Source organism: Cebidichthys violaceus, unplaced genomic scaffold (genome assembly GCF_023349555.1).
Source record: "Cebidichthys violaceus isolate CVI_PGR_0920_01 unplaced genomic scaffold, fCebVio1.0.p SCAF_2, whole genome shotgun sequence".
Lineage (NCBI taxonomy): Eukaryota > Metazoa > Chordata > Actinopteri > Perciformes > Stichaeidae > Cebidichthys > Cebidichthys violaceus.
Window position 1 is genome coordinate 13,794,220 of NW_027176372.1, and position 14,917 is coordinate 13,809,136.

At 38.7% G+C, this 14,917-nt stretch overlaps 3 protein-coding genes across 3 annotated transcripts; 2 read left to right on the forward strand and 1 right to left on the reverse strand.

The window, feature by feature from the left end:
• zgc:174917 (uncharacterized protein LOC565650 homolog) lies at positions 1-3,180 on the forward strand. Its single transcript, XM_068715398.1, has 7 exons — positions 1-71; positions 197-354; positions 926-1,163; positions 1,244-1,335; positions 2,005-2,144; positions 2,236-2,340; positions 2,442-3,180. The coding sequence occupies exons 2-7, from the start codon at positions 225-227 to the stop codon at positions 2,526-2,528; spliced, it is 792 nt and encodes a 263-aa protein (XP_068571499.1). The 5' UTR covers positions 1-71; positions 197-224; the 3' UTR covers positions 2,529-3,180.
• A 496-nt stretch (positions 3,181-3,676) lies between these two features.
• Positions 3,677-5,401, reverse strand: si:ch211-153b23.5 (uncharacterized protein LOC321177 homolog). Its single transcript, XM_068715399.1, has 5 exons — positions 5,307-5,401; positions 4,791-4,903; positions 4,404-4,575; positions 4,120-4,321; positions 3,677-4,032 (listed from the first exon to the last, which is right to left on the reverse strand). Exons 2-5 carry the CDS (start codon positions 4,896-4,898, stop codon positions 3,840-3,842), a joined length of 675 nt encoding a protein of 224 aa, XP_068571500.1. The 5' UTR covers positions 4,899-4,903; positions 5,307-5,401; the 3' UTR covers positions 3,677-3,839.
• A 715-nt stretch (positions 5,402-6,116) lies between these two features.
• Positions 6,117-11,000, forward strand: si:ch211-153b23.4 (uncharacterized protein LOC335392 homolog). The gene is made up of 9 exons (XM_068714558.1): positions 6,117-6,183; positions 6,732-6,845; positions 6,961-8,634; positions 8,722-8,821; positions 8,911-9,059; positions 9,183-9,295; positions 9,479-9,568; positions 9,660-9,782; positions 9,877-11,000. The coding sequence occupies exons 1-9, from the start codon at positions 6,132-6,134 to the stop codon at positions 10,075-10,077; spliced, it is 2,616 nt and encodes an 871-aa protein (XP_068570659.1). The 5' UTR covers positions 6,117-6,131; the 3' UTR covers positions 10,078-11,000.
• Positions 11,001-14,917: the final 3,917 nt, after the last annotated feature.

Here is a 14,917-nt window from a genome sequence, read left to right on the forward strand (position 1 = left end):
CACAGAGGAGCTTGTCAGCATTCAGAGAAGAGACTCACAGAGAGAGGAAGAGAAGACTGAACACCAGTAAGGTATGGAGACAATACCCAAGACTCACTGCAAAAGTTATAGTTAATACTGACAAGTGTGGTAACTTTGTGTGTGTGTGTGTGTGTGTGTGTGTGTGTGTGTGTGTGTGTGTGTGTGTGCCCCCAAGGCATCAGCAGTGAAACTGTCTAAAAGAGATGACTGCGTCCACAACTAAACTGCAGGAGATCTACAACCAGCAAGGCTTCCTGTCTGCGCTGCCTGTGTTGAAGGAGACTGAGCTGATTGAAGCCAAGCATGCCTTTTCTGAGCTGGAGAAGGAATTGGGTAAGTAGCACTGGAAGATGTAGGAGGGAACGGATGAAAAAGGACATGTTGGTTTGGTAAAAGATAGAGCTGCACTGACACTGATACTGATATCATATATCGACGCCATACTTACTCAAATAGCTAGAACGGGTGTCGGTGACAATAGGCCGATCAAAAATCAGATACCGTCATTTGGATTTATATAAATTCAGTGTCTCAGTGTCTTGCACACAGTGAAGCATACAGTTTATTAATAAAACACTTGTATTGGATCGTCACTAGACATCTTCCAATACCCAAAACCCAGGTATCGAGACTGAAAAGTCAATGCATTGCTTGTTAATGAGACAGGATGCAGAATTAAGTGAAATAAGATAAGAATAATTATCACTAATAAGACCAAATTTGGATATAAGGTATGTAGTTTTGGTGTACAATATAGACTGTAAATCAAAATTGATGTTTGCGTGCTGTTTCCTGTTTAGAGTGTGTCCATCTTTTTTTTGTTCCACATAAAACTAAATGAAATGGGGTAATATTTGGTGTTACCCTATTCGTCAGTGACTTGGTTTGTTCTGTATGTTTCCAGGAGAGGAGTATACCCAGTACAGCCTTCACAATGTTCACCTTCAGTATCCATGGGTGAGGGGCCTAACCAAACACCCTCAAATCATACAAGTGGTCAAAGCCATCCTGGGTCCTGACGTCATCCTGCTGGACTCCCGCTTCATCTGTAAATACCCAACACTCAAACCTGACATCCAGAAGAATGAAGAAGGAGAATTCAAACCTGGTCTTCCATATGTGGCCTGGCACCAGGATATGAGGTAGATTCACATACTGAGAAAACACTGGAAGGTTTTGTTTTGCTTTTTGTTTTCTTTATGTGTAATTGTTTGGTTCACAGGTATTGGGGTATTGCTGGTGGTCCTGTTCTCTCTGTGTGGCTCGCTTTAGACGACTCGCTGCAAGAGAACGGCGCCCTTCAGGTCATCCCAGGTACCACATCATTTCTGCTTCTCATGCAAGTTTATGGCCTTTATGGCCATTGTCCTGGTTTAATCTTTTCATACTCCTGATTGCTGAAATTGTATAGTATAATAAAAGATATGCATTTACTTTACGCAATACATATAGCTGTGTCACCAAACAAATATAGTTCAAGAGCCTACCTGGGACAATGCATTATATCAAATATAAATTTAACTAGACTACATTCTGAATGCTTCAGAATGTAGTGTAGTCATTGTTTTTGGGGCCAATAAAGAAAGAAAGTTCTTACCTCAATAGTCTTACCTTGAAGAATAAAAATTAAAAGCTATAAACCTTGCTGTTATCCTGGATTCAGACATACATTTTAATGAGTATGTTTTATTGTTTTTATTCTGTGTGCTTGCCTTTGCTTGCTTTTTTTGTTTTTACCATTAGTTTCTTGTGCTTTTACCTGTGTAATCTTTAAAGCACTTGGGGTTGTCTTCAGCTATGAAATGGCGCTATATAAATACATTTACCTTGCCTCTGTTGGACCTTAACTGATTACAACCAGCCTAAAAGCTTTTTTTGATTCCCACCAAAGACTATAAAAAAAGGTCTTGGATTCATATCAGTGTTGAATAAAATCAACAACCTGCTTTGTAGAGTGGAAATTTTTACATTCATGCCTTGTAGGTAGCCACTGCGCTGGCATGTTGCCCCATCGCCAAGCTACTCGCCCTGGAAACATGCTGTCAGTCAATCAGGAGATCCCAGAGGAGCTGGTGCAGGCTGATGAAGCTGTGTTTTGCCCTTTGTTAGCTGGGCAGATGTCGGTGAGTTTATTCCCTGTTTGGTAAAGATGACAGGGTTATGAATAGGTTTGAGTTAAAGACAAGGTGGATTAATTAGGATTTGTTTTGATAGATTCATGATGGACTCCTTGTCCATGCCAGTGATGCCAACATGTCCCAGAGGAGGCGCTGTGGGTTTGTGATCCGTTATGTTTCCACCTGCGCATATCCCATTCAGGTGAGACAAAAATGAATATAAATGTATTGCTATTTCCCTGCAGATTATAATTTCACACACTCGCACTGTGTATTGATCCTAATTCTTTTTGTTGCCGGTAGGATCCTGATCGTCCCAGGAAATTTGCTGCAACAGTGTTGGCCTGTGGAACGGATCTGTTCAATCATTTCTCCAACAAAACCACATGAATACGTGTTTGGTTCTTCCTAGAAGAATAGATACTTGTACACTTTACTGGAATATTTCATGCTGAGACCAAATGTCTATTCTATGGTATTCGTATGAATAATGTTGTTTATCAAAATTAGTGGCAGATTTCTATAATAGTTTGTACTAAATTGTATAGTATTGAAATGTTGCAACTGTTAATGGATTTTCATTTAATAAAATATTGTTTTAATGTTAAGAATATGTGGACATTAAATAGTGCCATAGTTACATTTAACTGGACTGTTTTAAACTGCTCATTAACATACCCAAATATTAATTGTATTTTCAAAATACAATGACACTGATCACTCAGTCCATTTAAATATAAAATATAGAGGACATCTTTATTTTTACTGAAGGTAAATCAATTAAGTATCAAATATGATCCAAAAGTGGAGGTATATTTTTCAAAACTAGGATTTGGTAATACAAATGTAAAGTCCTCAAAATCCAGCACTTCAGTCATTTAGTCACAGCTTGTTTTAGTGTGAAATCTGTAAAATATAAAAGTTTTAAGTCTTTAAGTTTGTTTATTTGCATATTTGATTCACATAAATTGTCAAAATGTAGCACAATGTCATTCGGATTATGAATAGGTATTCTTGTTCTTGTTCAACAGTACTTAATTGATTTTTGTGGATTATACTACAAGATTTCACAAATAAGGAATAAAAGTTTTAACAATACCAGAAGCATAATTGTGTTACTGTATACACTTAAACCCACCTTTTTGAAAATGATGGGTTGTTGGTATTATTTGAACCTCACTAACAGACAAGCAAAAGGAAAACCAGTAAGAAAGTGAGTATCTAAATCACCTTAAAATGTATTCATGTAAGGGTTTGGTGGGTGAACTGTTTAATGCTCCTTCACAGGCCGCTCCTGCTTGGCTAACATACTGTACAGGTAGAAGTCATGTGGATCTCTGCCTGGACAATGTCTTGAAACTTAGAGAAGGTTTTACAGAGACAGAAGGTGGACTGAAAAATCATCTGCCCTGTGTAATCAACCAGTGAGGACTCTTCCTTGCTAGGTACAAACACAATATAGAGTATATGTGAGCTTATTATCCTTAAGTATTTATGTCTTTCATTGTTTTATTTGAATGAAGAAGAAAAATGCAAAATTGTTATTGAGTTACTTTTATTGAAATTCTCAAAGCAACACATTGATGATACAACATCAGAAAAATGCTCATGTATAACTTCATATTAGACACCATGCTTGTGCAGAAAATCGCAATTCATTTTCAAGTAAATACAAGCATCCATTATATAATTAGAGACTTCTTAAGCCAGTTTCAGTGTCTCTTTGACCATGACTCCAATTCCATCAAAAACATTATGAATGGGAGCATTGCACATGAATGCAGAGGTGGTGACCAATTTATTTTTGACATCAACGTGTGCTTTCTCCACATCTGTGTTGACGTGTTTGCAGCCCATCTCCTTCATAGCGCCTGCTGTCTGAGCATACGGCCACCTAACGGTGAAAAGAGATGGAAAGTTAGACCGGTAGAAGTATGTATTCATACTATACATACTGATTATGACAAACTATGTCACACACTTTTCACACTCTTTGTCCTGTCCCACAGTGAGCTCACAGCCAGGCAGGATTTTGGCAGCGAGGATGGGGGAGATGCAGCACATGCCCAGCGGCTTTCCGGCTTTGTGGAAAGCCTTAATGATCTTCTCTAATTGTGGCTTGATGGTGAACTCCTTGTTCTTCACTGCCCAGTCACTCAGGTTCTTCGCCACACCAAAGCCCCCTTTGAATGAGAGCACCCAGGATTCATTAAGAATATTACAATTTTGTAGTGAAAAAAAAAAAAATGGCTGGTTCAGCCAAACCTGGGATGATGACGGCGTCAAATGCTGTCACATCTAATGTGGCCAGATCAGCCACGTCGCCCCTGGCGATGCGAGCACTTTCCTGCAGGATGTTTCTTTTCTCCTCTGTAGGTTTCCCCACGCAGTGATTAACCACATGCATCTGATCTGCATTCGGAGCAAACATCTGCACCTGAAAGGAAGGACGTAAAACTTAGCTTTGGACTGGGGGATCTTCTTAGAGTTGTTATTAAGGCCATTTATATCTTAGTGGGTCAGGTTTATGTCAATGGACAAAAAATAGATAGTAACGTATCCATGGATGCCGCAAAGCCCCTCTTAATGGGACTGAATCCAGAAATTTGACATAAAATAACAGTAATAACTTTACATCTGATCTTTTCTTACTTTTGCTCCAGCCCGACTCAGATGGACGAGGACAGCGGAGGCCTCATGGACCTCTGTGCCGTCATAGACTCCACAGCCTGAGAGAATAACTGCAACACGCTTTGACATGGTTCCTATAAAACAAAGACATGCATTTATCCAGTGTAATATCACTTGTTTGTACATCAGACATGAAGAGCGCTGCTCCTGAGCCTCCTGTTGCACTTGTTTACATAAAGAATGCACAGAGCCAGGGGACAAAGGAGTAGCTGCTGCTGCCAGGTAACACTGTTGACACCTAGATAAAGTTACAGAAAGAGGTTGGAGTCTGCTGCTCAAGACTCCATTGGTATAAATGAATATGCATTACTGTAAAAAGAATATGTACCAGACACTTTTCAAGCATGTCACTATTTCCCGCATGCATTTTGAAATGCTTCTTTGCATTTTAGCAATACATTGCCGTCTAAAATCAACATGTCTGTTCCTAAAATACTAGGAGAAAGCAGAAGTGAAAACAATGTAGCCAGATCTCACCTTGTATGTAGAGTAGTCGGCCTAGGTGTGAGTGATCGAGCTGTTCAGCGGAGGTGTGCTGACTGAACTGTGAAGCAGACTCTTTATATTCCTGCCTGCCCCTCCCCCAACCTGCCTAAAGGTAACCAGGAACACTGCTTGGTTGGCATGGCCAGCTTTGGAGGAAAAATGCTGAGTCATTCCTCTCAGTAAGTTTTCAATGAATAATAAAAGCGATGCAATGAGGGAACTAAATGAAATGATAAATTTGTTTAACTGGGTTGTTATCTTTAGAGAATAATTTGATAGATAACGATGCATTCATTCCTTTGTGACTGGGCTAAATAAATACTGAAAACTAATAACAGGTGCTTTGAGTATAACATGAACGTCAGTATTGTCCTTATCTGTATTTTATGAGGCACAGTTGGAGGAAAAAGATGAATCTAGAAACATAAGTCATTATATGTGTTGTTTAAATTTTACTGGTCAAAATATAACTGTGAAATTATCGCATTTGGGTAACACAAGAACACACTGAGTTGCTATTTAGACTAAATTGAGTATTTTATCGCAGCCATCCTAAATCTCCTCGTACATATAGTGTGTCATAATGACGAGGTTCTCAATGAACTTTCTACATTACTCGCGGGATCATTTTTGTAGTCGGAGTTTTTTTCCCCTCCACTTTACCCTCGTGCCTGTCTCAGGTTTTTCCCAACGAGGCGCTGCCTTTCCCAAATGCAGTCTATGGGTGCAGCTCAGTTTCTCCTGCGTGCTGCTGACGTCAAACACCGCTCTAGACTATAAAGTCCAGCCTCAACTCTTCAGAAATCAACTCCGACTATGGCTCAACACTCGCTGCATGTGTCCATCGGCATACTGGGCATCTCTGGCGGTAAGCGTTTAATTGCATACGCGAGTGACTCCCTTTTTTGCGTCAGTTGTAGGCTACAGCCATAAGCCTATTTGTCGAACTGTTATTTTATCATTACTTATTATGAAAGTAACACCCTCCTTGATTTTGGTATTAAAATTATAAAAATATGTTGTAGCCTATAGTCTACGTTTTCAAACCTAAAAAACTCAAAGGAGTAGCCAAACACTGATATCAGATTCGTAGTAATCATCAAATGTCATGGTATGTATTGTGTACTAAAAAATAAAGTGACATCATTTTAAAAAACATGTTGTTGACGTTTTAAGCTGTAGATATTTAAACTGAAACCTTTAGAAGAGCCTACTGCTAATAACAGAAAGCAACGTTGTTCTTAAAACCAATCATACCAAATATTTTTCTGAAAATAATAACCTGCTCTTGCTATAGAGGTGCCAAAATCACATCCAAGTTTTCATCAAAATGTAAAAGAAAAAAACACGGCACTTTGTTGTTTGTTTTTGATAAATTACCAGCACCTGGAAAATTATTTTCTTTCTGACTTATAGGTTCTCTCCTGCTTTTGGTGAACGACTATGCCAGCTCACCTGAAAAAGACCTCATCCCCCATACTGCACTGGGGATTGTGCTCATCATCATTGCAGTCCTCTTAGCTTATGCAGGTTGGATTTGATGACTGCTTATCACAAGATTGAATTCATTCATTTGTAGTATTGGTTGATTTGTATTTGTTTGTAAAACTCATAATCCTCTCTTCTGTTTTCCACTGTATCGTAGGTATCTCTCACAGTCTGTCCCACGCCCAGTTGTTTTCCTCTCTGTGTCTGACTGTTTCAGCCCTGTGGTGTGGTTCAGGTCTGGTGTACATCCTGGTGGGGCAGGCGGTGGTGCCGCCCACAGAGCTGAGATCCTCTCTAGTCCCCGGCCTGGCAGCATTTACCTTAGCCCTGCTTATCATAGGCAGCGTAGCAGTTGTAGCAAAGAAAGCAGTTCTATTTATCATAGCTATTGGCATAAGTTTAGCATGTGCCCATCAAATCGCCAGTTTGTCAGCTCCAGGTTTTGGTCAGTCTGCAACAGCTGCCAACTACCTTCTGGTCTGTGTGGTTTGTGTTTACTTTGGTTGTGGACGTCTGCTGAACACTATCACTCATGGTAAATTGGAGCTTCCAGGAACGGGCCTGAGGAGAAAAGCCGAGCTGACGACAGATCAGAACCAGGGGTGTAGTGACGCAGTGTCAGTGGGTCTGGTGATGAACTTGCTGTCCGCCTCTGTGTTAGTCTGTCCTCTGTTAGGGGTGGTCCCCCAGCTTTCCGTCGGTCACGTCCCCTGGCTGTGGACAGCGGGAGTCTTCCAGCTTGGCATGTGTATCCTCTTCTACCGGGCCATGGACACACTGGCTGCCACGTTTTACGGCTTCACTGCTCTGCTGAAATTTGCAGAGGGCTACAGCGCTTTCCTATCAACCTTAGTTCAGCCTTACTCCCCTGTTCCCTTCCCCGTTGTCTTCTCTGTACTTTTCTCCATCCTGGCTCTGTTCAGTTGTCAGAAGAGCTTGCTGGAGGGGGTCTACCAGTTATTCTTTGTAGCTTATTGTATTGCCATCGCAGCCCAGCCTCAAGGCTTCTTCCAAGGAGGCACCCAGGGTGTTCAGGGAGCTATATTTGTGTTCACTGCCGGCATGCTTTTTATTACCACATTCAATATGGTTTCCACTACAATGATTCCTACGGGGCGGGGATATTTTAATGCTTTAGTGACCAGGATGCAGGGTCTTACTCTCAGAGCCCATGATAAAGATCTACATGTACCTCACCTGGGCTACTCCAAGTATGCTGATGCAGAGGTGTTAGGCCACGCCTGTAATGTGCTGGCTGCTTTTGCCATAACAGCCACAGTTTATGACAATAATCCTCTGTCTGTGCTGATTCTGCCCTGGGTGGTGGTGGCTGGAGGGATACTCCAGCTGCTCTGTGGTTCCGTAGCTTTTGCTCGAGGTAAAACCTTTGAGAGCACAGTTTTTATTCTGTATGGGATGATGTGGTCAGTGTGGGGTTTGACACGATACGGCGGCTTGTACGGTGAAACCCGAAGCTTCAATGTGGCTGTCGGGATCATTAGCTTCATGTTGTTTAATTGTTTAGTGACAGCTGCAGCGCTGGTTGTAAGTGTCGCTTGGTTTGCTTACGCCCTCACCTTCCAGCTCATCCTCATCAGCTTCCTGCTGGATGCAGTAGGTGCACTGCCTTATGGTTATGACATAGGAGTCACCATCATTTTTGGTCTGGTCAGTTTTTATTGTTTCCTGGCGCACATTTTTAACAGCACCTTCCAATCCCCGCTGATACCCTTAGGAAAACCTCTAGTCAGGTTGAGTGGGGTTGGGGGAGGCGCAGATGTCTGTCCCCATGTACCCGCCCGCAAGGCCTCGTCTGTCCAGCAGATTGCAGGTGAGAATATGTTAAAGAATGTTGAATTTTTAAAATACACAATTGTTTACATACTTGATATTAGTTTTATTTTTCTTCCATCTGCAGAAATCATGAAAAATGGTGGCATATGTGGAATGCCTACTGACACCGTCTATGTGCTGGTGGCAGCTTGCAACAGGCCTGACGCAGTCATCAAAGCTTACAAGTGAGTTTCCATTTTCCTGAGAGTGCAATTATTTGCATTCTTCTATTGATTCGATCTCTTTACTCTCTGATTGCTGTGCTTGACTTCAGGGTGAAGAAGCAGGCGCAGGACCGCCCCATGTCCCTGTGGATCTCCTCCATCAAACAGTTGGAGCCGGTGCGACACCTGCTGAGCCCTCTGCTCCTTGACTTCATGGAGGCCGCGTGGCCCTCCTCCATTAGCATGGTTATACCCAGAGGTAGGTGTGGGTTTATGGATGCACATTTGTACGAGTTACATTTTGTGTGCATGTCTGTGTGGGTGCCTTATGTTGCATGATGGGGGTTTTATGAGTATCATATTGGTTGCTTGGCTTTCACAGGCCCATGGATGGACACCTTTGGTTTAGGAGATGCTGCCAAACACATAGGGACGCCACAAAGCATTGCAATCAGAAACCCAGACTGTTCTGTGGCCACACATCTCATTAATATGGTAAGGGCTGTGGATGAAATGCTTAAATGTTTTGATGCTTTTAATGGTTTTATATGAAGCACTTTGAATTACCTTGTTGTTGAAATGTGCTAAACAAATACACTTGCCTTGCCTTAAAATGTCAAAGTGAGAGAAACTAGTCAGCAGGCTCTGTAGTAAATATAAGAACCTTTTTTCTTGCAGGTGGGGCCTGTGGCTGTAACCTCAGCTAACCCTTCAGGCGAGGCAGACACAACTCACCACAACCAAGTTTACGCCAAGCTGGGGAAAAAGGTGGGGACAATATTTCAGTGTTAATAAATACTAAGAGGCACTGGTGTTTTTATTTTTTGCAGCAAACTACATATGCTTTTTGCTCTGTTAGGTTGATGGAGTGTTATGTGATGGACCCTCCCCAGAGAATATTGCATCTACTGTGGTTGACTGCACTAAGATTGAAACAGGGCATATTGGTTTCTTCAGAGTGGGTCTCATTCCCAAATCCAAGGTAATGCCCCTTCTTGTTCTATTCATTCTAAATACACAGTTTCAGTTTAGTGCTAATACTTAATACCTGTTGCTTTTATTTTTGTGCTTTGAAGGTTCTTACTATATTTGAGGAGGTTCAGAAGCGGCACAGACATGGGCAGACAAATCCTGCTTTTGAATATGATCTGGATCTGCCGGATACACAAAGAGACAAAACTTCAGGAGAAGACGACACAGTACAGCCGGGAAGTGGAAACTCAACACCATCCACAGTTTCACTGGAACAAAGTCCAGTCCTGAGAAACGGGTCATAGTATCAATACATTGCTTGTAAATGCTGCCAAATGTAACTTAAAGATTCAGTACACACATAGGAAATAGCTGCCACACTATTATTTGAGGAGGTCTCAGGTTCCACCGCATAGGGACAATCCCACAAGCTGTTCATGTGCTGGTGTTTTATGGTGATATTTTTGTACACGTAAAATAAAACAAGTATATACTTGTTTATCTGAATGTTGCATATTGGTGTGAAATTCTATGTATGCACCCAGGCTCTAATGCACTGTCACTTGTAAAATAACTAGCTGGTTCACTTTAATTTGTGTTTTGTACTGTATGTCATATATTTAAAATTGTAATTGTCTTTTAAATATATAGATGTAATGTATGTACTTTTTCATGATGAAATATACATTCAATGATTTCTAAAAGCAGCTGCAAATATTTACACGATACTATTTTAATATTTTATTGACTGTGTTTTACTGTAGTCTATGCAAAAATACTCATTATTATATTTATAGATCACTGCCCAATATGAAAGTTACCTGATTGCACTATAACTGTGCATTAAGAGAAATACTATTTTAAAATGCAAACAAGTAAATGTATAATGAAACATAGCCACATAAGTATACAAGTATATGTTGCTTACTTAAACTCTCAAGTACAATGAGCTTTGTTCAAAAAAAGGAGATCAAGAAGAAACAAAAAAGAAACAAAAGAAAAAAAAAACATTTTTCATATTGTCTGCACATTTAAATTTTAAACACATGTATTAGCAGTGTATCATATAGTCAAGAAACATCCAAAGACAAAATAAATGTGATACAATTAGAAATAAATATGAAACAATGTGTGTTGGATGAAATAATCACATAAATAATGTCTGATGATGCCTGACTTAAGTGGAAAATGTCTCAATATGGAAAAAAATAAATATTTTGGAATAATACTTTTTTTTCAACCAGTTTTGCACAGAATTTCAGTTACAAAAATGATATCTAAATATATTTATTGATAAAATGTGATCATTGTATAGGTAAAAATGTCAGTTGACCCAGTATTTGTTGTCAATGATGAACAGAACTTAAGGAGAAAAAAAACAAAACTCTTTTGATGAATCAGTTTTTCTTTAGTCATCCAGAAAAGACACTTCTCTATTCCCAGAAGAATAGGTGTTTTCAGGGTTAAATTACATACATCGATTGTCCTCTTTTGGTCTTATTGTATTGTAAAAATCTATGTTGGTTTGCAAACAAAGCTCAGCAACTTTTTCCACTGGAATCTCCTTACATTTACATCAGGTTACAAGTTGTGTTTATCGTCATTGTACTGTGTTGTACAATGACGATAGTGGTGCAGGTTTGTGGCAGTTTGTAATCCCTTATGCTAGAAGGGAAACAAACAAAAAAAGAAAACAAAATTTCATGGTGAAATCAAGAGGATAAATTAAGGAGTCTCAGGGAGCTGCTCTCAATTCTGGTGGTACATCAGCTGATACTTCTGTTTCTCTTGCCAGACGGCAACAGGGTGAACAGGTTGTGGCTGTGGTGGGTTTTGATTTTTAATATCCTTTGAGCTCTTTGCAGGCACCTCTTCTCACCAATATCACAGATTCTCAGTAGATCTGTAGCAAAGATGTTCTGTGAGGTTTTATCACCCGCTGTAGAGCCCTCCTGTCCTGGGCCGTGCACATCACATTCCACTTTATAATGTTTCCGGTCAGGATGCTTTCTATTACTCCACTGTAAAGGTTAACAAGAACTCTGCATGCAATTGCCTTCTTAAATTTCCTCAAGAAATGTAGCAGTTTATGAGCTTTCTTCACCAGGATGGGGATGTGTGATGACCATGTCAGGTTGTTTGAGATGGTGATTTCCATAAACTTAAAACTGTCCACTTGCTCCACCTCAGTTACATTGATGTAGACAGGCATGTGTCTTCGCCTCCTTTTTTCTAAAATCAACAATCAGCGGTAGGTTGTTCTTTGAGCACCGCTCTGCAAGACAGTAACCAGTTCAATCAGAAGAGACAAGTCAGATGAAGAAAAGATAATTGTTTATTATTAACAGATGATGTGTGATGATAAAGTCTTGACAGAGTCTTTGGCGCTTAGACTCTACAGAGAGATTTGTAATGGCTGATGAGGCTGATAGAATGATGAGATAAAGCTGAAAAATATGCGAAGAGTGGGCGGAGATGGGGAGGTGGAGGGTCACATAACAGCAACATGAACGTACTGAAGGTAGAGAGACAAGACGGCTGCAAGATGATAGGCTTTTCTGATATGGGTGTTATTATTTTCAATCTAATGAAGGCTTCTGCATTTGGAGCTCAGTCTTTTTAGTACATTTTCCCTATTTTTGTTCCTCTGGGTTAGGTTCAATCATGTAATTAATACAATTACAAATTGAGTCAGGATTAGGGTAACACGATCTGCAGACATGCGAAGAACACAAGGGTTTTTGGCCCATGATACGTAATAATAAACAATAATCTGACTAGTAAAGTGCCACCAGAAGGAACAGCAACAGCAGGGTTCCAGTAATGCGTTGCTTCCTCTCTTTAGGAGTCATTGAGTAAACAGGCTATCTGAACTGGATTCTACAGTGTGCCCTTACAAATTGTTAACAACAGTGATGAACTGTGATGAACTGTGGTGCCGAGTAAGATGACATCTGCACACAGGGCCTTGGACTGTAACGTCTCACAATAGTGATAATGTCAGTGTTTGTGTATTTACATGGGCAGGTAACAGCGCTCATAACATATGTATAAATAATTGTGTCTGTGTTGACTCTCCAACCCGCTCTTTCATTTTCAGACTGCTGATATGTTTCAATGCCACCAGAGCATCTTTGAGGAAATGCATGAAGAAATAACACTCGAGATGATGAATGTTTGTAATGTTGGTCCTTCAGAGTAATTTATCTATCTTTTGAAGCCTAATCAACCCGTGGAAAGGCTTATGTCACTGTGTCAAACTTTATATCAAGGCGTTTTTCCTGGTAATAAGTTAATGAGTAAGCAGTTTCTTTGTTTCATTAGCAACCTTTGTATAGTCTTTTAAAAGGGAAAATCACAAGGGTCTGTTATACAGTGCAGATTTGAGATACTTCCTTGATGACATACAGTATGTGGGAAAATCCAAAGATGTTTTTTACAGATATCTTTGAGGGGCCTTTCTAGATGATGTGTCAGGAAATTATTAATTTCAATGAAAAGACGGGTTTATTGTTTAACATTTATTATATCTTAGTTATTTTAAAGTGATGTATAAGAAAAATTAAATGTATTGCTATAAGAATACTTTTTTGATTACATTTTGAAATTATATGACTGAGGATTTTTATATGATGCAGTATACTAGTATAAAACACATATAGTAATTAGACATTTGTATGTTGTCCTCTCATTAAGACCAAAATAACAAATTGTTCTGCCTTGATGAGAAAAATATGTTAAGATGCAATGTGAACTGTCGAAAGCCAATTCTTCCTTTGAGTAGATTTTTCCTGTCTTTTCAACATGATATCAACATTTGATCATTGGTTCATAAGACAGTATGCAAGTCAATTCCAGTGGGTCAAGTTGCTGAGCTTTGTTTGCAAACCACCCACCATGGAAATGTACACAAATAGACAAACAAAAGAGAACAAGCAATGTAACTGAACCCTCAAAGCATACATTTTCCAGGAAGTGCCTGTAAATGTAGCTTCCTGTACAAAAGAATGTGGGAATTCCCGCACATGCATAATGACACCATTTACAACCAATGCATCCAAAACACTTTAAAAGATGAGACACGTTGACTCCAACCTGTCTTTAAGGATTGCACCTCTTTATCAAAAAACATCCTGTGAGCATAATGACATCACACATGAATAAAAATTGACATGAAAAATGTATTGAAAATGTCATGGTCTGTACTGCAATGAAAAGATGTTGTCAGATACAAAGCATATTGTCATAACAATAGCATTGTATAGTATTTCATAGGAAATGTTAAAACCGTCATAGAATAGCATGTTGAAAAAAATTATAGTTAAGTATGTCCAAAAAAGTATTAAAAAAAGTCAAAGCATACAATGTCGGAAACAAGTCATGAAAAAAAAAGTATATTATGTCGAAAAGAATCATATTATAGAATGGCCAATAAAAAGTCATCATATGGTATGTAGAAAAAAAGTAATTGTAGAGTATTTTGAAAAAAAGTCATTAAAAAGTAATAATATAGTATATATATATATATATATATATATATATATATATATAAAGATAAATTATAGTACTCAAAAAAAGTTATAGTATAGTATTTTGAAACGTATAGTATGTCAAAATAAGTTTTAAAAAGTTTATAGTATAAAATTATGAAAAATGTAAAAATAAAAGTCATATGATAGTATGTCGGGGAAGTTGTAGTATAATATGTCAAAAATATCCAAAAAAGTCATAGAATAGTATGTATAAAAAAACACATATAGTATGTTAAAATGTGTTTTAGTATAGTAAGTCAAAAAAAGTCATAGTATAGCATGTTGAAAGAAATAATAAAAATGAATAATGTAGTATGTCAAAAAAAATTCACCTTAGAGTATGTCAGAAAAGTTGTGATAATGTAGTATGTCAAGAAACACCATAAAAACTCATAGTACAGTATGTCAAGAAAAGTGATAGCAAAGCATGGCATTTCGACAAAAAGTCATGAGGTGTTGGAAAAAATCATAGCATAAAATTTCAAAAAGAAATCATAGTATGTTATGTCAAAAAAAAGTTTTTAAAAAAAAGTCATGGTATAACATGTTGAAAAAAGTAATGAAAAAAGTAAAATTATAGTATTTTGTGAAAGTCATAGTATAATATGTCTTG

Bases quoted from the DNA above. Each gene is read 5' to 3' on its own strand.
- si:ch211-153b23.4 (XM_068714558.1), top strand. From the start codon at position 6,132: ATGGCTCAACACTCGCTGCATGTGTCCATCGGCATACTGGGCATCTCT. The intron at 8,635-8,721 runs GTGAGAATATGT...TTCCATCTGCAG, and splicing joins GTCTGTCCAGCAGATTGCAG to AAATCATGAAAAATGGTGGC. The intron at 9,060-9,182 runs GTAGGTGTGGGT...TGGCTTTCACAG, and splicing joins TAGCATGGTTATACCCAGAG to GCCCATGGATGGACACCTTT.
- si:ch211-153b23.5 (XM_068715399.1), bottom strand. From the start codon at position 4,898: ATGTCAAAGCGTGTTGCAGTTATTCTCTCAGGCTGTGGAGTCTATGAC. The intron at 4,576-4,790 runs GTAAGAAAAGAT...CCTTCCTTTCAG, and splicing joins TGAGTCGGGCTGGAGCAAAA to GTGCAGATGTTTGCTCCGAA. The intron at 4,322-4,403 runs GTTTGGCTGAAC...TCTCATTCAAAG, and splicing joins TGACGCCGTCATCATCCCAG to GGGGCTTTGGTGTGGCGAAG.
- zgc:174917 (XM_068715398.1), top strand. From the start codon at position 225: ATGACTGCGTCCACAACTAAACTGCAGGAGATCTACAACCAGCAAGGC. The intron at 1,336-2,004 runs GTACCACATCAT...CATGCCTTGTAG, and splicing joins CGCCCTTCAGGTCATCCCAG to GTAGCCACTGCGCTGGCATG. The intron at 2,341-2,441 runs GTGAGACAAAAA...TGTTGCCGGTAG, and splicing joins CCTGCGCATATCCCATTCAG to GATCCTGATCGTCCCAGGAA.